Here is a 26,305-nt window from a genome sequence, read left to right on the forward strand (position 1 = left end):
TCCCCAATGCAACACTATTAAAAGGTATGGACTTTGGGAGGTGATTAAGTGGGGCAGTGTGTACTTTATCGTCATTCCTTCCCTCCTGGGAATGGGTGACTCCTTGAAGTTCCAGGGAGAACTATGACTGGACCGCAGTCACTTTCTAAGTCAGATCTGGACAATGCAGTGCCTCTCTCTCCTGCTGCCTTAGGGAAACTCCAGGCAGCCATATATCTGGGATTTGCCAGGGATTCAACTTAACAGGAATAACCTCTTACATTCCCACAGTGCTTTCCAATCCTTTGTCTCTCTCAACCTTCCCAGCATCTCGTGAAGGAGAAATATGTATTCCGACTTTGCAGGTGAAAATCTGGCCACTCAGGCTGGGCATGGTGGCTCATGCCTGTAATTCCAGCATTCTGGGAGCCTGAGGTGGGAGGATCACCTGAGGTCAGGAGTTCGATACCAGCCTAACCACATAGAGAAATCCTGTCTCTACTAAAAATACAAAATTAGCCAGGTGTGGTGGCACATGCCTGTAATCCCAGCTACTCAGGAGGCTGAGGCAGGAGAATTGCTTAAGGTTCTCCTGAAGATGGAGGTTGTGGTGAGCCGAGATCATGCCATTGCACTCCTGCCTGGGCAACAAGAACAAAACTCCGTCTCAAAAAAAAAAAAAAAAAACCAAAAATCTGACTACTCATTGACTTGCTGAGATCACAGGGCTACTGAGTAGGGGGAGCTCATGCTGGATTTCAGACCCTCAAGCCTCATCCCTGCTGCAGGGCAGTCCTCCAGCCTCCAAGCTCCCATACTGGCAGTATCAGAAGAGTTGAAGAATCCAGCTTGGTTCACGTCTAAGGAAGAACCACTCTGAGATTCCTCCTTAACTGGCAGTGTTCCTCCTTCCTCCAGTGTCTTTCTACCCCTGGTTTTGAGAAAACCCTTCATTATGGTCCAATTGGAGCTCCCTAGTACCCCATCAAATCAGAACACAATATTACAGCTGAAGGGAATTCATTCCTTTGAGGAGCACCTCTTGCTGGCTAAGCACCATTTTAGCCATTCAATTATTAACAAAAATCTAATGATTCAACTTTAATCCAATGGTCCTCAACCCTGGTTGCATGTTAGAATCAACTGGGGTTTTTCTAAGTGTGTCATCTAGACCCTACTCCAGCAAATGAAACCAGAATCTTTGCAGGGGTAGGGGTGGGGGTGAGGCTGGTTTTTAGCATTTGATTTTAAAATTCCCTAGATGATTCTGATGTTCTCCTAGGGTGGAAAACCTTTGATATAGTTGAAATGTGGCCTCCATCATGTCACAGAGGACACTGAGGCCCATAGAGGGGCAGTGCCTTCCCCAGAGACACAAGTCTGGGCCTGGTTCCTCTGCCTTCAGACTCTCAGTGCTCTTTCTCAAGATACTTGGTAAATATTTGTTGAAGGCATCCATGAATGAAAGCGGAGTGGGAGGGAGAGAAGGTGGTGAGTGTGGTAGATATATTTGAGATGTGTTCCCTACCCTCAATTCCTGCTGAAGACGGGTCAGCCTAGGTACCTGTCTTTGAACCATGTGACCCACCTTGGCAAAGCTGACTAGGAGAGGAAACCTGAACCAAGATAGACCCATAAGAGAACCTAGGAAGGTATTTGGAATGAGATGTCATGCACTCTCACTTTGAGGCAGGTTAGAATCCCCATTTCTCCAATGAAGAAATGGAGGCTTGGATAGGTGAAGTGACTTGCCTGAGTCATGCAGCCAGGAAAGGGACTGGAATTTGAGGCAGTCCAAGAACAACTCCTCCCCTCCCCTCTCACTGGGAAGATGGAATAGGCACCCATAAAACATCTAGAGAACATGTTAGCAGCCGCAGATATGAAGTTACCTGGCAGGCAGAGAAGAGCAGATAAGAAAACCTGGGAGGGCGGGGGACTACCAAGTAAATCCTTCTAGAAGGTTAGCGTAGAACCAGGCCACTCAATGGAGTAGGGACTTGAAGAAAATACTTCTCATGCACATCTTGAGGTGCCTCTCCTGTAGGCAGGGTCTCTGGGGCTGAGAACTGGGGATGATACAGTGAGGACACTTTATATAGTGACCACTTTCACTAGCTCAAGGAAAGAAGAGAGTTTGTGATCAGGATACAGCAGGAAATCTCAAGGAAATCCAGGAGAGGGATCAGCATCCCCTTGAAAGTCCTGGGGCTGAGGGCTGAAAGGTGTCTTCCTTGTGGCCTCCAATTCATTGCCAAGTTTGTGCCCAGACCGTGGGCTTTTCCCTGCCAGAAATGGAGTGCAGCAAGAATAGCAAAGCAGGTCGATTCCCAGGAGACTTGTCTGAGCCCCTTTGGCTCTAAGATTCCCCGACAGCCTTGCCTAACTTTCCTTAGCCTGCATGGCAATCTAGACTATTTCCACCTAAGCGCCTCCCTCTCACAGGCACTGGGATAGAACTTGCATGATGGGCAGGCAGCGTTCCCAGCCTCTCTCTCATAGGTGTTTTCCTCAGTGCAATCCTCTCGGGTTTAATCTAGCAGTGGCATCTGCTTCTTGGAGAACCTGAACTAACACACTGTAGTTCTGTGTGGGTCATTAAGGGTCCCTGATTCCAACCCTACACAAACACACCTACCACAAACACAGACACACAGACACACAGATACACACATGCACGAGTGTGAGAGTGGAAGTGAACAAAAAACAAAAGGAACTTTTCCCTTGGGCGCCCTTGTACAGTGCCAGGCACAGAGCCTGTCAAAAAGTAAGTGCTCAGTTAAGAGCTGCAATTGTTAGTGGGAGAGCACCACATGTGGCTCAAATGCCGGAAGCAGGCCTGATGGTCTGCAGGATGACACCCACCCTGATGGGTTGGGTTTGTACTATGCCTGGCTTGTGGGGTGAGACTGAGGTGCCCTGGACCTCTGCAGTAGCCACTTCTGACCAGGGCCATGGACATCCTGTATAGATTCATTCCTTCCTCTGCATTCGAGGGCAGGGAATTTCTGGAAGACCTTGCCTCAGGCACACTATCCTACGTGTCAGGCTGTGTGTTTCTGCTCAGTGATATGATCTTTGCAAAGCGTTAGTCTGAATCTGAACCACTCAATAGCTTTCAACCAGTTGCCAGAACCTAGTTTTTGCTGAGAGGGTCTCCCCTTTAACTATAAAGAGACCCAGGACACGAAGACTTGCCTGAAGCCATGGTGAAGTTCAGCAGAGTGCAAGGCACCTCATGGACTAGGCTCTGGGCAGTCTCAGGTCTCCAGCTGAAGGCAGAAGTCCCTTTCAGCCTTCAGTTTGGACCATGACCCAAGAGCTTCTATGTACATTCAGGGGCAAGTACACACGGAATTTGCTCACTCATTACCCCTGCAGTTAGCTCCTACAGGCCTCAAATCTTCATCCCTCATCAGCAATGGTCTGAGGAAGGGAATGCAAGTGACAATTTTATGAATTACATTCTCCCTGAAATTCAGAGACTTCTTTTTCCTTTGCAGGGTGGACAGAACCTCACTGTCCCCCAACCTACCCAGCCTGCGCAGTCATTCCAGAGGAGGTCAGTGCAGTGATGTGCTCATGAATGTTTAACATCTGGTTCTCTGGAGAGCAGAGATCCCTATTTTGTAGTGTTTGCCCATTTCCATGGTGTAAATGCTTGTACTATGGGCAATTTTTAGCTACCAATATGATGTCACAAAACCTCAAGTTGGAAACACAAGAGCATACCATTACATACTATTTCCCTATACCTATAGAAGATGAAAAATCACCTCAAAAGCATGAATAATAGTAAGATGCGAAATAATTAAGAAGTAATGAATTTTACATAATTATGACCTTTGTTCTTAATACAATCTAATTGCATATTTATATAATTTAATTTTTTTTTTTTTTTTTTTTAGAGACAGGGTTTCTCCATGTTGGTCAGGCTGGTCTCAAACTCCTGACCTCAGGGGATCCACCTGCCTCGGCCTCCCAAACTGCTGGGATTACAGGCTGTGAGCCACAGCGCTTGGCCTATAATTTAATTTTTAATAGTGGCTTTTTAAATTTCTGAAAAGTTAACCACCAGCTCCCATAAGCTGGTATAAATGGGTTCCAGGCCCCTGGATCAGAACATTTCTCCTGGAGTGAACTGCTGAGGGTGGGAATCTGAGCTGATAGGAAGAGGCAGGGGTCTAACTGCTCTGCACCTGACTGCCAGGTAGCTGTTCATTTGCCCTGTCACCAACATCAGGTGCTCTAGGCAACCTAGGAGAGACTCAACAAATACAGGTCATCTGAGTTAAATAATGTGTGATGGCAACACCCAAAGCAGAGCAGCTCAGCTGGCCAGAGCTGCAGGTGTAGGAATCAAAGAAGGAGGAGGAAGTTTTACATAATTGATGTCAACACAGATTCCAATGCAGAATGAAAACAGGTGGGGATGAATTGGCAGGGATTCGGGAAGCCCAGCTTCCCGGAGAGACCTGAACTTTGTTTGAGATCTCCAGCTGGGTGTTCCCAGAACCTGGGTATTTCTGGGCTTTACCCCAGAACCTTCTGAATCAGAATCTTCCCAAGGCACAGCCCAGGAATCCCCTGGTGATTCTTGGGTAGTCCCTGCATGGCTGGGATCTGCTGATTGGTTCACCTCACTGGTCTTGGAGATGAGAAGGGCAGATTCTGGGGAATAGCTGGAGCTGCAGCCAGGACACCCTCTGTACATTCTTGTGCTTGAGCAGGAGAACTTTGCCCTGGCCAGCTTACATGGTAGTTAATAGCACAGGCCCTGGATCCTTAGCTTAGAACCCAGGCTCCACCTCTAGTTGTTGTATAACCATTGTGAGCCTCAGCTTCCGAATGGGGTAATAATGCTGTTGTGGGATTACAGAAGATCATGTGTATAAAGTATCCTGGGCAGTGCCTGTAAGTATCCTGTCAATGGTAGATGTGGCCATTAAGGTCATGCAACTGGACAGTAGCAGACCCCAGGCCCCTAATACTGTTTACACATAGCAGGGAGAACTAGAGACCCTAAAGTAGAAGGGCCTTTGATAACTCGAAGGTACAAACTTTGATGTTGCATAAGGAAAAGAGTCCCAGGTGAAGAGTTAGAGGACCTGGTGGTATTTGGTCTCAGCTCTGCCAATTATGGTGTTCCAGGGCAAAGAGTTTTAGTCTCCAGGTAGTAGATGCTAAATAGGTGCCAGGTGGCCCAATACCTCAGTCCACTTGGCATTTCACCACTGCTGTAGTGCCACCTCAGAGTGCCCAGGTGTCTCCTTATCTACCTCCAGGCTTTCTCCAAAACCCAGCAAAGGTCACATAACTCAGGGAAAGCCCAGCCAGTGTCCCAGTGATCTATTGCGACATAACAAACCACCCCTAAACTTCCAGGATTATGACAGCTATCATTTATTTTGCTCATGATTCTGCAATCTGCAGGCTGGCCGGGCTCCACTCTATGGCATCAGCTGGGCCTGGAATGTTTAAGATGGCAACTCAGTGGGGCCAATTCTCTCTCTATATGGCATCTCCATGGGCTAGTTTGGGCTACTTCACAGTGCGAGTCTCAAGGTACTTGGATTTCTTACATCGCCACTGGCTTCTGCCAGAGCCCACAAGTGGAAGCTGCCAGGCCTTCTTAACACATGGGTTCAGAAATCACAGGAGACACTTCTGTAATAGTCCATTGACCAAAACAGTTCTGGGGGCAGCACACATTCAAAGGGAATAGATGCTGCTTGTGGCCAGTTCATTTTGCAGATAAGAATGTGAGTCCTGAGATACTATGGCAGTCATCTTTTGATAATACCACCTGTTGCATCCAGCATGTCTGAGAGGAGAGGGTGGGGATGAATTTCCCTGGGGGCATCCTTAACCAACAAGAGCGGAATTGGTGGATAAATGCAGAAGGTCCCTGTCCTTCAGGTGGACAAATCGGAGGCATATTCTTTACGTTTTTCAGGGGAGGTCTAGTGGGATTAAACCCTAGTTACCAGCAGTTGAACCAGCTCAAAAATGCACATTTATACCCTTTTCCTCCTTCCCCATGTTTATCTCTACATCCCTTTCTGCTACTTCTTTTGTCCATCTCCCAGTTCTAGCCTTAGGCTTTGTTTTCCTGGAAAACCTAACCAAAACATTTATTAACTCGTTTGGAAAAGGCCCTTAAATTGAGGCCTGCAAAATATTGTACCTGGCTCCCTGCTGTTGGCAATCCCACTCAGGAATGGGTGTGAAAGGGCTTTATGAACTGGAAGACTGGGCCCAGTGTGGAGGGTTGCTGGGAACAGAGGTATTCCTGGGAGAACCATGGGGACTGGGGAGCTGCTGGGGTGGGAGGCCCAGCTCCTGGAATCATTTGGGAACAGTAAGCGGTGAAGATGGGGAGGTGGGACAAATGGAAAAGGGGGTGCCAACGACAGTGCTCCCTGGGGTGGGGAGAAATAAGGTGTGCTGTATTCCAGTCCTGCCCTGCAGATTCAAGTGACTTGGCACGAGGTAAGGTGACTCACCAGGCCAACTCAGCCTGCAACGAGGGCCCTTAAGATCATCCACCTGGCCTTGTGGGGACTCGCCCTTGTGGAACAAGCCTTGCCCCCTGATTTGGCCTCTGCCCCAGGAACAGAGGGACAAAATTACCAATGGGAGGGGCCAGGCCTCAGTTCATTTACCCTCTGCTTAGTAAACATGGAAAAGCTGAGCCCTTCTCCACACTGGGCTCCTGGGAAGGAATCTGAAGGTGAACAAACCACTCCCTGTGCACTTTAGTGGCTCCCAATCAGGAGAGGAGGCATGAAACCAGGAGGCAGGGAGCTGGCACAACATCAGAGGAGCTCGATGGGACAGAGGCATCTTGCTGAGGGAGGGGCTCTGGAGCACAGAGGAAGAGCACCTGGCCAAGTCCGGGAGGGCTACAGGTAATCGTGGAAGTCTTCCCAGAGAAGCTGATCTCCATTCTAATCCCACTAGGTCTCAGGACTTACCCAGGAGAGAAAGAGAAAGAGCGTCAGGGCAGAGGAAACAGCAAGGGCAAAGTGGCTGGAGCCCAGAGAGGTGGGAAAGGAGTGAGAGGAGGCTGGAGACAGAGGTCGGGGGCAGAAGAGCAATGGGGAGCCCCTGAGGAGTTTAAAACAGAAGAGAAAGGGATCAGGTTTGAGTTTAGGCTGCTGGTTACAGTAATGGTCAGGTGGAAAGCGAGTCAGTATTAGAGGCAGGGAGACCAGCTGATGGGGCTCATTCATTCATTCATTCATTCAAATATCTGTGGACCCCCTACCAGGTGCCAGACCCTGTGCTGTTGTGGGGATCCACATGAGGGGCCAGGTGGCCTGGCCCCTGGTGATGTGGCCACAAGGGATAGAGAGAGATTTTAGGCAGGGGTTTTCACTGTTACACAAACACATCCTGGCAATTCACAAGTTGTCATCTGGTTCCTGGACCAGCTGTGCATGATTTGGAAACTAGAAACCTGTTATTTCAAGAATAGAGAGCTGAAGGGCAGAGCTTGAGATCAAACCTCAGGGGCCTCATTTCTGGGGGCCCCACCCAGAGCTGTGCAGCCCAGCCTGCCTGTCCTTCCCTTCCCCGCCATTCTACCCCAGGCTTATGAGAGCTTCAGATGCAATAGTGGCTGGTGATGATCTTGCCTGCCTCTTTATAGTCAGAAGGTGAAGCCCAGATGTCCTGGTTTCTCTTCATCACCTCTGGCAGGGAGCTAAATGCCTCCTCCAGGGTCATTCAGGAGGTCAGAAGCCCAGTTGGGACCCTGAAGGCCTTTGTGTTCCCCTCCCCATCAGATTAGACTCCTTGAGGGGAGACACTGCCTCCCACCTCCATCAGACTCTGGGTTCTCTGAGGTTGTCTCCCCTGTCAGATCAGAAACTTGGAGGGTAGAATGAGTAATGGGAATGCAAGTCAGGGAAGCTGCTTTGCTGCCACTTAATAGTTGTTTCTGCTTGGAAAAAATCCTAGCTGGGTGCATGATGGATCACGCCTGTAATCCCAGCACTTTGGGAGGCTGAGGCAGTCAGATCACCTGAGGTCGGGAGTTTGAGACCAGCCTGAACAACATGGAGAAACCCCGTCTCTATTAAAAATACAAAATTAGCCGGATGTGGTGGCTCATGCCTGTGATACCAGCTACTCATGAAGCTGAGGAAGGAGAATCACTCGAACCAGGGAGGTGGAGGTTGTGGTGAGCCGAGATCGCACCATTGCACTCCAGCCTGGACAACAAGGGTGAAATTCTGTCTCAAAAAAAGAAAAGAAAAAATCCTGTATTTGTCTCAATTTCCTCATTGTAAAATGAGAAAAATGGTACAGAGTAGGTGCTCAGTAAACATTAGTGGAACAAATGATGGAGAGTCCAGGTGATGCTGGTGGAGAGCAGGTGCTGGTTTACTAGGACTATGGAGAAGCCTGCTGGGAACAGAGCCCACAGGAGGAGGAGAGCTGCCTCCACGAGGACTTCAGTGGGTCAGCAGGCCTCGCCTATCCAATTATCTCTGCCCTGCATTAGAAATACATCAATGACGGCTGGACGCTGTGGCTCACGCCTGTAATTCCAGCACTCTGGGAGGCCAAGGTGAGTGGATCACCTGAAGTCAGGTGTTTGAGACCAGCCTGGCCAACATGGTGAAAACCTCTCTCAATAAAAAATGCAAAAATTGCCTTCTCGCCTAACGCTGCCAACACGGTGGTGTTCAGGTGCTTTGTGGAGGTTAGCCAGGTGGCCTTCATCTCCTTTGGACCTCATGCAGAAAAATTGGTCGCGATTGTAGATGTTACTGATCAGGGGCCTTGCACTCAAGCGAGGAGACGGGCCATGCCTTTCAAATGCAGGCAGCTCACTGATTTCATCCTCAAGTTTCCACACAGTGCCCACAGGAAGTATGTCCGACAAGACCGGCAGAAGGCAGACATCAATACAAAATGGGCCACATGATGGGCCAAGAAGATTGAAGCCAGAGAAAGGAAAGCCAACATAACAGATTGTGATCATTTTAAAGTTACAAAGGCAAAGAAAATGAGGAACAGAACAATGAAGAATGAAGTTAAGAAGCTTCAAAGGGCAGCTCTCCTGAAAGTTTCTTCCAAAACACCACCTGCTGCTAATGGTACTGCTGCTGCCGCTGCTGCTAGAGTTCCAGCAAAAAGATGACCACTGCGGGCAGGAAGGCTCCAGCCCAGAGAGCCACAGGCCAGAAGGCAGTGCCTGCTCCAGAAGCTCAGAGCTCAAAAAGCTCCACCCCAGAAAGCACCTTCTCCAAAGGCCTCTGGCAAGAAAGCAGAAGAAGCAGTTATAAAAAATAATAAAGGTTCTTTTTGACTTGTTGGCAAATCTATTTAAGTCTCTGGATTTAAAGCTTGTTGTTGAGGTTAGGGTTAGGAGGCAGACTGATAGTAGGATTATAATAAACAGTAAAGAATCGAAAAAAAAAAAAAAATTAGCCAGGTGTGGTGGCTCACACTGGTAGTCCCAGCTACGTGGGAAGCTGAGGCGTGAGAATCACTTGAACCTGGGAGGCAGAGGCTACAGTGCAGACCTGAGATCATGCTACTGCACTTTAGCCTGGGTGACAGAGTGAGACTCGGTATCCAAAAAAAAAAAATATATATATCAATGACTAAGGATTCCCCTGCCAGTGTTACATCCAGTGACTTCCCACCTATCTGGGACCTACTCGCCAGCCTCCTCCACCGTCCCCACTCCCATCCACCCTACAGCTCCCCAGACTGTGATGGGATGTTCCCCATGCCCCCACATGGCACCCTTCCCCTCTTCACGACCCTTCGGGAACTTGGGGCCTCCTGGGCCCACCCTTTGCACTAGCTGCTGCCCCGCCTTTCCCACCTCCCCCCTCGTACTCAGCAAGCTCCTGACTCACCCTGGCCACAGTGACCCAAGGCTGCACCTCCACCCAATCTTCGGTTTGTGCTTTATCATCTGTGAGCACAGTTCTGCAAAACTGCCTCAGTCCAGCTGGGTGCCCTTATAGATGAGGAAACCCATGGAGAGTGGGTGCCCAAGCTCTGGTCTCTACTGTAAATGGGCCAAACAACCTGGGCTGTGTTTGTCAAGGGGCCTTGTGAACAGGCCAAGTGCTGAATGAAGGTGGGGATTACAGGGTTAAGCAACTGTGATTGCCTTGAGGATGAATGTGGTTAAAGCCAAACCAGAGAACTTTGGACCTGTGTGTGGTGGGGGTGGGAGAAGGGTGGGGGGGGAGCAGAGAGACAGCAAGAGGGAGGAAACGTGATGTTGGCAGAGAGGGAGGGATGGTATCATTACATAATTGGCTGGCAAATACATATAATCCTTTGTAAACACATCCATACATCCATGTCCTCATGAAAATGGTCATAGAAGGGGCCAGTCCCCAAACAGTTGAAGCATAACAAAGCCTCCCTTTAGATAGATGGAGACAGACGCCCAGCTTAGCCTGGCACCATTCTTCCTTCACATTCTTTCCAGTCCACTGTGCCCACGCCCAGCCTCTACATCTCCTGCACCCCCACCCCTTGAGTTCAGAAGGCCTGAGCTTTGCCAGACTTCTCTGGTCACCTACCTGGAGACAGGAGTCCTTTCCAGAGACGTTGGGTGTGCCAGAAAACCACAGGCAGTGTTTTCCATCTCATCATGGTGGCGGAGAGAACAGACAGGAGCTGGGCTGCCTGGGTTTGAATCTAGGCTTCCTATTTTTACTGAGATTTTGCACAAGGCAATCTCTCTGTGCCTGTTTCCTCATATGACCGGCCTGCCTCATAGGGCTGTTGCCAGGTCAAATGAGTCTACTCACATATCAGCCAGTGCAAGCACTTAGTGCCTAACAAAGTGGTGAGTGACACCCATTTGCCATGATCACCCTTCCCTCTCCCCTTGTTCCTTCAACTCCCTCCTGATCTCAAACCTCTACTGCAATGTTACTCCTGCATCCTTACCTCCCCCCAGAGGCCTGCCTCTCCCTGCTCTCTTCATCCCTTTTCATTCTTTCCTCCCCTCCAGTGGAAAGGCATCCAATCCTTAGTCCTCCCTACTCTCTGTGGACGCTCCCAGCCAGGGTCCCCTGCTGCTCAGAGGCCACAAGCCAACCCCTCTCTACCCTGCTTCACACACAGCACACACCAAGCTGTCCTGTCCACCTCGTGTTTTATTGTAAAAATGTTAAAATAAATTACATTTGACATCATTGCCAGTATGTACATACAGTGTGTGCGATGCCAGGACAACCAGCAACAACATGAGTTCATTAAAACATTTCACAGAAAAATACGAGGCTGTTCCTTTTTATGTCCCTGCCGGGTGGCAGCCTCAACAAATAGCTAAAGGAGGAGTGGGGGTATGGGCACATGCCCATCACTGTCTTCACATGTTGGGGAGGTGGGTGCTGGCCCCACTGCCCCACAGTAGAGGGGCAGAGGGCACAGAGTGAAAGGGGCTGGGAGGGTCTGATGACTTGCCTCCTGCCCAGCATCCGGTAGCCTACAGTGGATGCCCCTCCCACCTTTGCTCACCTCAGTGTCCCCTTCTCCACCTCTGCTTGGGGACATGGCCCTTGACATCATGGCTTTCACTGAGGTCACCGAGCAAGGCCCAATTTAGTTGCAGGGCAGGAGGGCAGACACCGGACCTTCCAGTCCTTGGGACCCTGCTCTTTAACCACTGGCTCTGAAGCCAACAACAAATTCCAGGTATATAAAAACAGCAGTTTGTTAAAAAAATAAAATAGAAAAATAAAGAATAACAAAAACATTCAGGATGCAGTGGGCCAGCCCCAGGGTGAACATCACGGAGAACCCAAGAACTCCTGTAGCAGCGAGCTCTGCCCACCCCTCACCAGAGAGTCCACGAACAGTTTCACATTATCTTTCGCTCCCCAGCCCAAATCCTTTCCTTCCTTAAACACACACACGGGTACACATGTGTGCGTGCACACACACGCACTGCACATACACACATGCACATCAAATAGTAGCTAGAGAGAGGAGCTTGATTCACATATTTGACCATTGCCCATTTGTGGGCCAAGAGCAATCTGGCCTCACCCTGCCTGGCCCAAGTGGGCTGATAGGAGGGGAAGGTGGGCAGTGAGGTCCTTGTTTTGGGCACAGGGAAGGAGAAGACAGTGGCATGGGGAGTGCAGGTCCTCGGGTCAGGGGGTGGGGTGTGCAGTTCTCCAGCAGGCAGGAGGGGTAAGGTAGAACAAGCCAGAGCTGAGCATCACTCTTGCAGCTCCCTGGCCAGCAACCCCAGCAGTCTTGGCTTCCAGTAACTCATGCCCTGCCGTTCTCCCTCCCTCCTACCACTCAGGGGCTCACAGAAAGCCTGTGTCTGCCACTGCTTGGTCTGAGACAGGGAACAGGGCTCTGGGCTGGGCCTGAGTGGATCAACAAGGAGGATGAGGAGGATGGGGACCTCTGCCCTGGGCCCACATGGGACTTGTTTCCAGGCCCTGAGTTCAGGACTGTTTGAACCCCTGCCCTCATCTCACTCTCACCTCTGACAGCCTCCACCCCACTGCAGTTTGTAGTAGGCGCCCCACCCGACTGGCAGGCCCACAGCTGGGATGGGGGTGGGCCCTGCCCCTGCTGAGGTACGTATGGAGATGCCTGACCCCACGCACAGTGGTACCTCTCCAAATGCCGAGTTCAGTAATACTGGTAAACTTAAACAGCTGAGGCCCTGGGTCTTAAGAGAACCATGTGACCACCAAATGCCGGGGCAAAGACCCTGCAGGCAAGGCCTCCTCAGGATCAGTGCTACCCATCTGTTTGGCCAGCCTGCATGTCTTTGCATTGTGAGATATACCAGTTAAGCTCAGGACAGATGCCCCCACAGCCAGGGGATGGTTCAGCTGGAGAACAGAGGCTCTGTCCTGGGCCTGCATCTAACTGGGGATGATGGAAGGTAAGGAAGGCCCCTGGCCCTCTCTCCCAGTTCCAAGGCTGCCCCCACCAGGGGCCAGGGATCCCGGCCATCTTGGAACACCCCAGGGTGAGGGGAAAGAGGCTGTGAAAGGTGGGGTGGGGAGCCGGCCCCGCCTCACGTGCCCTTGGGGCTGTTAGCCTTGTTGTACTCATTCATCAGCTGTTCGTAAGGCACGGAGAGCTCAGACTCGGTGCTGGTGAAGGTGGACTCGTCGGAGGAGGGGATCTCACCCATGTTCAGGGTTGCCTTGGCTTCGGCCCCCTCCTGAGGGCTCTCCTCCCCTGCCAAGTTGTCCTCTAGTGAGGACTTGGAGGTCTCCTCGTCCAAGAGGCCAGCCTCCTCATTCACAAAGGTGATGCTGGCATCCTGGAAGATGAGTGGGTGGTAGTCCTGGACGTCCCACGGCTCGCATTCCTCACTGATGCGGTCCAGCTGGTTCATGAACACCTCGGGGGCAGGGGAGCTGTCCTCAGGGGCCCGTGTCACCGCCTCCTCACCTGGGGGCCTTGATACATGGCCTTTGCTCCTCAATGTCTGTGACACCTCTTCCAAGCTGGGCACTCGGTTCTTGGAGTAGACCACCAGGGGCGCCAGGGAAGGGGGCAGTGCTGGCAGCCCACCACCTTGAGGCCCCAGCCCTGGGCCTGGGCCTGGTCCCCTTTCCCCACCCCCGCTTGTCTTCATGGCCTTCTTCCCGATCTGCTTGATGAGATCATTGTAGGTCTCTTCCTTCTTGGAAAGAAAGCTGAAGATATTGACGTCCTTGGAGGCTGCACTCCCCTTCACCTGCAGGGCCGTCCGGGAGTGTGGGGAGCTCTCAAAGGACTCCTTCCGTCGCCGCCGGCGCTTCTTAATGGCTTTGTGGACTTCCACAAACATGCTCACCTTCCAATTGACAAAAAGGGACAGCCAGGCCAGCCCCAGGTAGATCCAGAGCTCCACGAAGTAGCGGTACAGGGCATGGTAGTTGGCGCTGGGGTTCACACCTGAGTGGACAGGAAGTCCAGAGGTCAGGGAGAGTTAGCAGGGCCTGGCCAATGGTGTGTGATCTGAGCAGGGGTCAGGCCAGAGCACAGGAGTGGGGTACAGTGGGATAGAAAGGGGCCTGTTCTAGACCCTGGACTGTATCCCATCTTTCCAAAGGGTTTGGGCCCGCTGTCATTCATGACCCCATCCCAGTCTCCAGCCTATCTCTGAGTCTCAGTTTCCTCAAGTACAAAAAGTCAAGACAGGCCAGGCGTGGTGGCTCACACCTATAATTCCAGCACTTTTGGGAGGTTGAGGCGGGTGGATCACTTGAGGTCAGGAGTTTGAGACCAGCCTGACCAACATGGTGAAACCCCATCTCCACTAACAATACAAAAATTAGCCGGGCATGGTGGTGGGCACCTGTAATCCCAGCTACTTGGGAGGCTGAGGCAGGAGAATCACTTGAACCCAGGAGACAAAGGTTTCAGTGAGCCAAGATCATGCCACTGCATTCCAGCCTGGGCAGCAGAGGGAGATTCCATTTCAAAAAAAACGTCAAATAGTGACTCTTTGAAGGAAGCTAAAGGGATTTGGGATGCTGGTAATGGCAATGTAACCAACATGTGGGTCAAGAAATAGTTCATGAGTACTTGCCTTTCTGTTGATTCTTCTACCATCCCCAGCTGTTCTGTATGTATAGTACAATTCAGTTAAGAATCGAACAGATGGATATTATACAAGGGAGCTGCCAGCACCCTCCAAGCTGGAGCAAGTCTCACACTGGTGGATTACAAACGAGGCTGGTGGTTAGGTTGAGATGACCCAGGAAGCACAGACCCTGGCAGGTGATACTGGGAACCATTTTTATTTTCCTTGAAGGTCTTCTTTGCCTCCCTGACTTCCTCTTTCTGGCTCCCTCAGATTGGCTCTCCCCTGACCTGGAGGAGGGCTATCTGCTCCAGAACCCCCTACTGCTGCAGGGAGCCTTCTTGGATTATCCTCTACAGCTCTGACGGTTCTCCTAAACCCCAGGATTATTTGAAATATCTTACATGACTACACATACAGGCATGGTGACCTGTATTCCATTTGCCCCCTTGACTAGACAGGAACAACTTACAGAACGGACCTGGAGGAAAGGGGCTACCTTTCTCATCAGACTAGAGGTTCCTCCAGGTGCTGTCTCTCCTCCCCTGACCAGACTCAGATAGCAGGTGCCCTGAGTGGTCCTGGGAATCCTGCTCAAGGCTCTCAATCATAAGCAGAGTTTGATGATGAGAGTAATGAGGGCACACACTGATATAGCTAGGCTGTACCCTCAGCACTCGTGAATAGCGATTATTATTTTTACTAATTTTACAGATGAGGAAGCTGAGGCAGGGGGTTGGTGTCTTGAGTTGAGAAAGTATGGCTAAATGTACTTCCCTAATACCAGAGGCATCTCCTTAGCCTGCTCTGGGCCTCGAGGGCTGGGCAATGGCAGGGCTGTGCCTTGTCCATATGTACTGTCCAGGACAGCAGGCCCAGATTGGCCAGGGTCAGGGGAGTGTTCATGCCTCTCTTCCCTGTTCCTTCCCAACTCAGCCAGCCGCTCCCAGATGCCACATATATCAAGCACAAGGCTAGTGGCCTCCCACAGCCCTCTGGGCAAAAGGGAGGGGGTAGAGAACCGAGGCCTCTGGAGCAGAAGCTGAGGTCACTGGGGCACTGGGTCAACAGAGTCAAACAGCGTATCAAGAAGATTAAAATCCAAGACTCTGTGCAGGCCACAAGCACAAGCAAGTACATGCATGGATGGGGCCAGCTGGTAACAGGCCTCCAAACAAAGGCACCAAAGAACCTCACTGCTTCCCTGGGTTAAGCAGGGGAGCAGTAGGAGGGAGTGTCAGGGCTGAGGGGTGGCGAAGGGCAGCTGGGGAGAAGGGCTCCCTTGTCTTTAAGCTGCCTATAACAGGAGCAAGGCCCCAGGCCTCTCAGCCATGCCTCCAGGACAAGCTCCCTCTGCTCTTGTGAAAGATGAAAGGCTGCTGAGGGCATGGAGGGGGTACTGGTGGGCTCAGGGGTTCTCTGGGTAACAAGCACCAACCCTGCAGGCAGAAGGCCCTACTTGCAAGCCCCCCGATGAAGCCAAGCTCAGGAGTCAGGGGAGAACAGAAAGGAGATCAGAGACTGAGCGAAGAGGAAAGGAGGAGGAAAAAAGCCATGTCTGAGAAAGGGAACCAGAGAGAAAAGAGTCTTCTGCCATTATTCCATGTCTTGGCTTCCTCTTGTAACTGGCAGAGTGGGTTGAGAATCCCACTGGGTAAGAGAAGTGCCCACAACATGGAACCCTACCAGGCCCCCGCCCCCCTCAACGTAGGTCTGCTGCACTGAAACCAAAGAAGCAGAAAAAGAGGTAGGAAGCAGAGGCGGGGACTCACCGGCCACAAAGTCACCAAAGCCGATGGTGGAGATGGTGATGAAGGAGTAGTAGAGGCCCTCGATGTAGTTCCACCCCTCAGTCACCATGAACACGAAGGGTGGGATCACCAGGTGGACTAGGACGCCCCACACGATGAAGATGACTGTGCACGTGATCTGCGCCTTCCGCTGATGGGGAGCAGGAGGCCAAGTCATATAACAGTGGAGACTGGGGAACCCAGCCAAGGCACCCAGAGGGCTGGGGAGGCAGCTAGAGGAAAGGCTAGCTGGATACCCAGCCTGACCCAGGAGGGCAAGGAGCGCTGAAACTGCCCTCTTACACCCCTGGTCCAATTCTTGGAGCCTTCCTGTCCTCCCCTCACCTGTCATGGTTCCCCCATCTCTGCCAGCACCCAGGGTAGGGGACGTACCAGACTCACGCCTCTCTTGGTAAGGAACTGCCCTAGTCTCTTGGCGCGTCCCCCGAAGAACTTGCCCAGAGCACTGATCCATGTCAGGCAGAGTGGTACCCCAAAGAGACCATAGAAGACGCAGAAGAGGCGACCGGCGGGGGTCTTGGGAGCCACATTGCCATATCCTGAGGAAGGAGAGAGTGAGACCAAGAACAGGAGGGGTGGTCTAACCAGAGCGGGCCTGGCTTCCAACACACACACAGCCCATTCTTTAAAATAAATTGATACTAATCTATTATCAGTACTTAAGTAATGACATTTCCCTTGATCATACTCTGATGTGATCATTAATAAAGCAATTATGGTGACATGGGCTGTATCTCCTCCATGAAACAAGGAGCTCCCTGAAGGCAGGGACTAAACCTCGTCAACAGGTCTTCCACTAGTCCATATGGTACCATTGTGCAAGTTATAAGACACGGTCTTTGTGTAGATTCCCCAGTAGCACTGTGGTAGATGGTCTCCAAAGATAGCCATCCTCAATTCCCTCCCTTCTTATGCAACTGCTCACATCAAGGTGTCTAATCCTCTTCCCTTGGGATCTGGGCTTTAGTGGCTTACTTGGCCATAGAATTAGTCTAGGCAGCAGAAGTGGCACTGGACGGGTGAGGTCTAAGAAGCCTGCTGCTTTTAGCCTTGATTCCCAAACAAATGCGGAGGCCTTGTATTTTCATCCCCAGCTGAACTCCCAGCCAACAGCCAGCATCAACTGTCAAACCTGTGATGGGAGGAGCCATTTGGGCCATCAGATGAGTTGGGCTTTCAGAAGACTCCAGCCCAGCCATTGTTTGACTGCCACTGCATTGGGGAACCCAAGCAAGAACCAGCCAGCTGAGCCCAGTCAACCCACAGAATGGTGAAACAAAAGCTGTGTTTTGAGCCAAACTTCTGGACTGGTTGGCTATGCAGCCTGAGAACTGAAACAGACACCCAGCTTGGTAAGTAGTCATGATCTGGGTTTATGCAATGAGCAACCTGGTTAATCTCTTACATGGCTCTGGCAATGAGGCTGTATCATTGTTTCTGCTCAAAGAGCCCAGGTCGAGACTCATGGAAACCTTCCCAGGCGTGATCAGCTATCAAGGACTTACTAAATGCCTAAGAAAGTTTCAAAAGAATAGCTTGCAACTGGCCTGATTATACCCCCAACAGGACTGAGTGACCAGAGCTGGGTTTCTGGAAAGGTTCTGAGGAGCTAGGGCATGGATGTGGGTGTCCTACAGGTCCCAGAAGACTTACCAATGGTGGTGATGACAGTTGCTGCAAAAATCATTGCATTGGGCCAGTTCCAATTGTTGAAGGTCTGGTTCCCTGTTATGGCCACACCCTGTCCTGCAGCATCAGATACCACCTAAAATGAGGAAGAGTAAAGGTCAGAGCTGAGGCCACAACTTTACAGATGCTGACTGACAGAACTGCACCACACTCTTTGTAAGCATTCTCATTGAATCATCCTAATAACAAGGTGGCAGTGTCTCCATGTTACAGATGAAACATTTTATAGAGGATCAGAGCAGTTACCTGTTTTGCCCACAGCAAAGATATGAACCCAGGCAATCTGGCTCTGAAGTTCATTCTTTCACTGTGTCAATGCTTCTCCAACTTACTAGCATGTACCAGAATCACCTGGAAATCTTCTGGGCCCTACTATCCCGAGTTTCTGATTTAGGAGGTCTAAAAGGAGCATTTCTAAACACATTCCCAGGTGATGCTATGGAGAGGGACCATACTTTGAGAACCACTGCACTAGATTATTCTGCCTCTCAAAAAAAGCATAAAGGCAAACACACACAGGAGGTCCCCTGTGCCCCACCCAGTCCTCCATGGTGGGTGTTCTACCTGCAGAGACCAGGTCCTTGTTCAGGGTTGGCTGGGAAGGGGTCCCCATACATCCTTCAGTCCACTGTAGGATACCTGCTGAGGTCAGCTCAGTGCCCTGTTGACTTGTCCTCTGAGGGCATGCAAATCAGCAGGCCCTTCTTTCCTCCAGCCTAGGACTCTAATTTACCCTCTCCTCTACAGGTTCTTCTCTCCGTCCCTGTAGCCCTTTCTCTCTCTGCTTTAGGTTGAGCAACTGTCTGGGAAGGGACAGATCAGAAGGTGAATACATTTCAGGGTGACTCATAACTGTGCTATCAATCCCCTAAGAGCTTCCAGTAACTGTGGATAGCAGGTGAGAGGCCACCTGGGGATGGGATGTCCCCCTGGAGACTGCAGGGGACAGCAGGGGTGGGGTGGGTGTGGGGAACTTATCTACTCCTGCAATACCGCCAACCACAAACCTGTTTCCATCTGACTAGGCCCTAACTCTGCCCATCTCCACCAGCCCCTACCTATCTGTGGGGCTTTATCAGTTGGCGGGGCCTGGACTCCAGAAGCCTCATAAAAAGGGCTCTAAATCTGAGATTCAAATCCTGTCCCCAAGGAGGGCCTGAAGATGGGTGGGCCATCCAGACCAGAATCTAGGCATTCAGCCAAATTCCCTATAAAAACGAATACAAGGAGTGAGAGAGAAGAGACAGAAGAACAAGGGATGGAAACAGAGGGAGACAGAAAAACCTTGTTTCTAACCTACCCAAGGCATGACTGAGGTTTGGTGGGAAGAAAAGGGCATGGGTGGATTGTTCTGAAGGAATGCGCAGTTTGCAGAAGCAGCAGCGGGCCTGTGTAAATGGATCTGCACACTCTGCAAAGAATTTTCCATGATGGCATGCTTGTCTGTCAGACCATCAAACCACACTGCTCGCTGCCCTGCCTCCTCCAGCATTTCCAGAGCATCTCCCCAGAGGCTGTGAAGGCTGTGCAGCTTCCAAGTGGAAAGTGGGGACCGTCGCACCGAACTGTGGCCAAGGCAGCCCCTGCCCTCAGAGAGCTCTCTGTCTAGCTGGCCAGATAATTTCAATGTGAAACGGCTAAAGGACATTTAGATACTAACAGACCAACAGGAGAGCTAAAACAAATACTAAGGACCATCCAGTGGATTTCTGAAAACATCAAATCTGTTTGGAGCAAGGGAATGAGGAAGTACCAGGGCTATGTTACGTTAAACAGATGGCAGGCCGGGCGCGGTGGCTAACGCCTGTAATCCCAGCACTTTGGGAGGCCGAGGTGGGTGGATCACGAGGTCAAGAGATCGAGACCATCCTGGTCAACATGTGAAACCCCATCTCTACTAAAAATACAAAAAATTAGCTGGGCACAGTGGTGCGTGCCTGTAATCACAGCTACTCAGGATGCTGAGGCAGGAGAACTGCCTGAAGCCAGAAGGCGGAGGTTGCGGTGAGCCGAGATCCTGCCATTGCACTCCAGCCTGGGTAACAAGAGTGAAACTCCGTCTCAAAAAAAAAAAAAAAAAACAAAAAAACAAACAAACAAAAAAAACAGATGGCAGAGAAAGCAGAACCACTCAGCTCTCCTTTGGCATCTACCTTTGTTATCACAGATACCGATCTTCAACCGAACCGGCCTACAAGAAAAGTATATAAGAACATACAAAAACATCTTGGAATGATCATTGAGTCACTGACCAGAGGTGACACTGCAGCACCACCTCTGGTCATCCCCATGGAATCGTGGGGAACAGGAAAGATGTCAGAAGACAAGCTGTTCCCATTTCACAAAAAGGAAAAGGGTGGATTCTAGAAACTCAGAAAACAAACCTGAACTCTTGCAAACTTCAAAACGGGGAGAAGAGAATGTTTGGAACATGCAGAAGAGGAAGTGGTGGGCACTAGAAACTAGAACAGATTCACCCAGACCGAGTCATGCTCAGCTAAGTGTATCTCCTTTCCAGAGGTTGTAAAGCCTTGAAGTTGTGTGGAATGCAGTCCATCTAGATAGCAAGGCAGCTAACAGATGGGCTTAAATAAATTCATGTGGACAAGACACAGAAATGTCAGTGGAGCCAGGATTAATTGGGTCCATTCAAAGGCGGACAAACAACCCCAGGAGTTGCTGATCATTATCAACCCAGACTGAGTCGTCACCATCATGCCTGGCTTTCTTCAATATTTTAAACTACAGCACTGTGAGGACAGACATGGCTTACCAATACAATGTGTAGTGGATGCAAAATTGGGGATACGGATGGGATGGGAAGATAACTAACACACGGCAATGGCAATATCAAGATTCAAAATCATCTGGCTGGATATAGGGGCCCAAATCAACAACATCCAAGTATCCACTTACATTTTTAAGTCTTATACTTCGGATTGGAAAAGACTGGTAGAGGATTGAAGAGAAAAGTCCCTGGATATTAGCTGACCATGAATCAACAAACACTAGGGTGGCTGTCACAAGAAAAGTACATGAAATATCAGGCTATGTCAACTCCAGGTCTATCCACTGCTGGGAAGTAATAAGCCCACTGCTCCTTGCAGGGTCAGGCCACGTATGGGGCACCTTATTTCAATTGGGGTATCAGACTTCACGTGATATGCCAACCAACAAGCCAAAGTCAAAGGGGAGATAGGGCTACTCCTTGTAGTATTCAGTTTCTGATAATGCAAAGTATTTAGATCATGGGTATCCAGTATCCAGCAAGGGTGTTGTTGAAGGTATGTGTGGAACATGGGTTCTTCCGCTGGGATGGTAGTGACTTTTGGAAGTGTCTAGAAATGCTTTCTAAGGCGGAATGTTGCATGTGCCAGGCATTGTTCTAGGCAGTGAGGATACTGCAGTGAATGGACAGGATCCCTGCCCTCCTCACATGTCTGTTCTAATAGGTGATGGGAGATGCTCTGGCATTGAGTAGGCAGGGGGCCAGAGATGCTAAACGCCCTGCAATTCACAGGACAACCCCACCCACAAGGCCAACACTGCTCCCCCTGGGAAATACTAGCTTGCCAAAAGTAACCTGTGATTTGTGAATCGTTTATTAAGTGCTACGGAGACATCAAACAAAAGAACTGGCAAAACAGGGTAACTGAAGAAGACATTAAGGTTGGGAGCAGGGATAGGTGAAAGAGCTGGGCTTTCTACCTCTCACCCTACTGATGGTGTGCTCTTTGGGCACCAGCTTGCAGCCTCAATCCCTGGCTTATCAGGCAGCCACAGCAGCTTGTGGTTTCTGCATGACCTCCAGTATCACCCTGTGGTTGCCCAGCAAGGGGCAGGCAAAGGAGACGCTGGAGAGAGCCCCCAACTCCCTGGGGCTGCAAGCACTACTCTTTCCTTGCAAAGGCCCAGTAGTGGCAATTATACCCACTGGGCAGAGAGATGGTTACCTGGCAGAACCGGGCTAGGTTGTGGAGTGTCTGGTTTCCAGTCTGCAACTTCAAGACTCCCCGCCTCCCTCTGCCTGGGTCTGCCTGCCCCTGGGCTCCCCCAGTGTCCCTTGTGTTGCTTTTTCCACTGTGGTTCCCAAGCAGCTGGCCTGGGAATCAGCTCGGCTCCACCCAAGCGCCAGTGGAGGGAAGCGGTATTAGTGCTGCTGTATGTCAAACACCCCTCTCAGGAGCTTTTACACACATTACCTAGCTGGCTCTTCCTGTCATTCTACCAGGCATCATTTGGCAGAGGAGAAAGGCTGGGTTCAGGGGGCTGAGGTCTAGATGTGAATTTGGGGTGCCAACTCCCTATTCCCACCATGTGTATCTGTGACCACCTCACTGATCACAGTTGGGATCATGCAGGAAGAAGAGGAAGCTTTAATCAATCTCCCAGAACAGAAAAGCTGACCCAGGACTGAGATCATCATTGGGTTAGGGGGTGGGACATGGGAGAGCCAGGTAAACACCCTGTTAGACAAGGCGTCCCGTCCCCGGGGTTAGGGAAACAGCTTTCGCGGGAGGAGGCTGCCCCTGTTCACTGGCTGGATTCTTTAACTTGGCTCCCAAATTCACACGAGACAATATTTTCATTTTCCATACAAGCCTGAAAAGTGGTGGGAAAAGGGGAGCCTGCACACAGCTCAGTCCCAGCTCTTGTTTGGGAACGGAGTAGAGTTCCCTGCCTCCGTCACCATCATTATAAAGCAGCTGTGATTTACGGAGGGCTAACTATGTGCCAAGGGCTGGGCTAAGCATTTTATGTGCCTTTAGCTCATTTAGTGAGGACAGAATCCTGCTGGGAAGATACTGCAATTTTTTTCATTTTGCAACTGAGGATTTGAGGCTTAGAGAGGTTAAGAAAGAGCTAAAAGCAATGGAGCCAGGACTAGAACCCAGGCCCATCTGGGTCCTAACTGCTGTTCTCCTATCCCCTGTCACCATAAAGGCCACAGGAAAGAGGCTTGTGCATACTCCCAACCCCTTCCCACCAGCTGAAAAAACAGTGCCCTAAAACCAGTCCAGCCACTCTGACCAGCCCTCATTCTCTTGCTCCAGTGAGGAAACAGCCATGTGTGCCCTTGCCCAGAGCTTCAGATGTTCAGCTGCCCCGACCCCACCTTTCCAGGTGCTCCCTGTGCTGACTGAGTAATGTGAATTCCCAGACATCCCTCATCCCCCAAGGATCAGGCTTCCCTCAGCAGTGGTGGGGCATCCCCTTCCTGGAGAGAGGGCTCTAGATCGTGGGCACACCCAGGGCTTTTGGACATGCTGCCCACCCTCAGACATGGGCAGGTAGGGCAAGGTGGGGCTTCCCCTTTATGGGGTGGGGTGGGGGAAACCAAAGTCAAGATGTTAGCCTGTTGGGATCACAGCTATCTGGCACCCACAGAGCCACTCCCAGCCCTGCCTTCAGCTCCACAGCCACCATCACTGGAGGATCACAGGACTCTCTTACTGTGCAGGATGCACAACCTTCATCACTTCCAGCCTTTGCTAGATTCCTAGACTGTCAGTGTTTCATGAGCCAACCCTCCTTTACCATTCTGGGCTGCATCAATTCTTAATTCACTGTGTCAACGCTCACTTGGCCCTGTGGAGGGATGGTAAAATCAGGCCCTGGAAGGTAAAATAGAGCTAATTTCTTGTGTGCATGGTGCTTGGTAGTACAGAAAAAACTTATTCCTCTCACCTCCCCTCCCAGCCACCTTGTAAGGGGTATGAGCGTGGCTTATTCATCCTTATTTCATAAGTAATATGTTGACATTTAAGCACTTATGAAGATAGGCACCTAAATCTAAGCACTTCAAATTACTTATCTCACAAAATGTCAATACCCTCTCAAGTAGATACTATTACTACTCCTTCTTACAGATAAGGAAACAGAAGCATTTGCCCAAGGTCACTGAGCTAGTCCGTTGTGGAACTGGGATGAGAACCCAGGTGGCTCCTAACCACTGCACTAGATAGAGATGGGGGAAAGGCACACAGGCGGGCTTCTAGGTACAAGTGAAACGGCCCCCCAGGCAATATCCACAGGCATGCAGAGACTTCCCTAGAATGTCACCTTCATGGGGACAGAATTTTTATGTTTTCCTTTCCACTGCTGTATTCCCCAAACTTAGAACACTGCCTGGCATACAGTAGCTCTTCGACAAATATTTGTTGAATGAGTGAATAAATAAATTTGAATAAATAAGGGTATACACCCTGGCCTCCAATAACTTGTCCTCTAGTGCCTCTCCATCCCCAACCACTTCCAACATTGTGCTGCAATTGGCTTTTAACTAAATTCATCAGTTAAACGAGGTGGAGGCCTTTAGAGCAAGAGGGCAGGAAGCTCAGAGGCACAGGGCTCACAGGGGCTGCTGAAACCACCAGCATCCAGCTGGTCTTGGGTTGCAGAGGGGGGAGGAGAGGAGAGGGCAGGGGGCCAGGAGCTGGGGAAGGGGCAAGGTGAGGGAGGCAGGCAAGAGCCTGGAGGACAGAGTTCAAGGTGAGAGAGTAGTCAGGAGTGGAGTGGGAGAGCTCCCCCAGGTGACTGGGACTGTCCTTCCTGCAGGGAGGCCTGTCCCCTCAGGAAACTCCATGAGGGCAGTGGATGTCCCAAGAGCAGGAAACAGAATATTCAATACAAATTGAACATCTACTTCCAGTTGACCACTTTCCTTACTGAATCGAAAAGCCCCACCTCTCTGAGGACACTTAATCAATCCCATTGGCAGCAAGGCCTCTGCAGCTCAGGCTGAGCTATCTAGGAAGCCACAGGGCCATCTTTGAAATACAGACCTGTGCTCATAGAAAAGGTGGAACCAACCTGGATTTGAATCAGAGGGATCTCTCAATGGCTGACAGCAAGTCTCTGGGTAAAAAACTTGGCCTCCCAGCCTTAGTTTCTGTCTGTAAAATAACAACTACTCTGAACATACGAAAAGCACCTGGGACACAGTAAGCACTAGATAAATGTATCTGCAATCAATATTATGATTCACGTCTGTGTCAGTCAGGAACAAGACCCTGTAGAGACCTGAAACCTAGGAGCAAAGATGCTCACCCCCAAAGCTGAACCAGAGGGACTGGCATGCCCTGGACAAGTCATAGAGAAGGACTAGGGGTTTCAAGCCCTGTGCCTGGAGGACAGGAAAGGGGGAGAACACTGTCCCTAACCTTCTCCACAACTGTCACCTCTTCCCGTTTCCCATGTTAACAGAGAAAACTGTCGATTTTCAGTCTGATCCATCAGCTCCCTCAGGCCACATGGAGGAAGGGACTGTAGCTCCAGAGATGTTTCCTGGTCACCTGACAGCTGGGCATCAGGGCGGGGGGAAACAGGCAAGCCCAAGATGCCTCACCCCATCCCTCAGAAGCCCCATCCCTCCTGGCCTCTGCCCCCCCAAGGCTCCCAGCCACCCTGGCCAGTTTCCCATCCAACCAAGCAACTTGAGCAGGCTGCTGAGGGAAAGAAATGCCACCACTGGTCCCACTCCGTCCTCACCACCCCTCCATACCCCCCAGGCAGCCCCCTGTACTTCCCCAGGTGTGGCTGAGGCCAGTTGTTAGATGGCGGCTTCTCTGAACTCTAGTCTGACTCCCTCCCGGCCCCCACCCAGCCTTACAATGAAGCAAGATGTCGATGGTGGCTCTTGGCACAGGCTGCCCAATGAAATCTCCTTGGAGGTTAAATACTATGCCTAGCCCCCAGCCACAGATGTTCTGTTGACCTGGCATGGCTTTCAAAAAGCTCCAAAAGTGATTCTGATATGCAGGGGCTGCCCAAGTGGAAGCTGACAGGGGGAGCAGGACTCAGGCCTTTTCCATCTTCCTTCCTTCCTGTCTAGAAAGGAGTATGCAGGGCAGAGAGAAGGAATTCTTGGTATTTTCTTTACTGCCTCTCGCCCTGGCTCAGGTGACCAGGGTGTGGCTCGGAGGGCAGCTGTAATTTACCAGCAAGGTATTGGCAAGGGCCCAGTGATGCCACCCTGATCCCTGCACCAGCAGCCAACCCAGCTCGCCTGAGCTTTGTCTCTTCCAGGGAAGGAGCAGATACTGGACCAGGGGCAGCAGGGCCTCACCCATTTCCTCTAAGACCAGAGCTGGGCTGTTGTAAAGACCAGAGCTGGACTTCATTAACTTGTGGCTGCTTATCTGTTTTCTCAGATTTGTCCCAATACCTACCTGGAGTATCTATCACATTTGAGAAGAAGGCAGGTGGGCCAAATCAATGGCTGGAGGCTTTGGTGTGTTAGGATGTCAGGGCAGGACCTAAAGACCCAGGCTCAGCTCAGCTTTGC

General features: G+C 50.8%; 1 protein-coding gene and 1 pseudogene across 1 annotated transcript in view; one reads left to right on the forward strand and one right to left on the reverse strand.

Moving 5' to 3' along the window:
- Positions 1–8,620: 8,620 nt before the first annotated feature.
- Positions 8,621–9,396, forward strand: LOC100397607 (large ribosomal subunit protein eL14 pseudogene; annotated as a pseudogene).
- Positions 9,397–11,105: 1,709 nt separating this feature from the next.
- Positions 11,106–26,305, reverse strand: part of KCNK5 (potassium two pore domain channel subfamily K member 5) — a 39,955-nt gene continuing 24,755 nt past the window's right edge. The window contains exons 2-5 of the mRNA XM_035295543.2: positions 17,983–18,094; positions 16,702–16,868; positions 16,291–16,459; positions 11,106–13,887 (exon numbers count right to left, since the gene is read on the reverse strand). Of these exons, the coding sequence (XP_035151434.2) occupies positions 13,016–13,887; positions 16,291–16,459; positions 16,702–16,868; positions 17,983–18,094 (1,320 nt within the window). The 3' untranslated portion in view covers positions 11,106–13,015. The remainder of the gene's footprint in view (positions 13,888–16,290; positions 16,460–16,701; positions 16,869–17,982; positions 18,095–26,305) is intronic.

This window comes from Callithrix jacchus, chromosome 4, assembly GCF_049354715.1.
Source record: "Callithrix jacchus isolate 240 chromosome 4, calJac240_pri, whole genome shotgun sequence".
In the NCBI taxonomy this organism is placed as follows: Eukaryota; Metazoa; Chordata; class Mammalia; order Primates; family Cebidae; genus Callithrix; species Callithrix jacchus.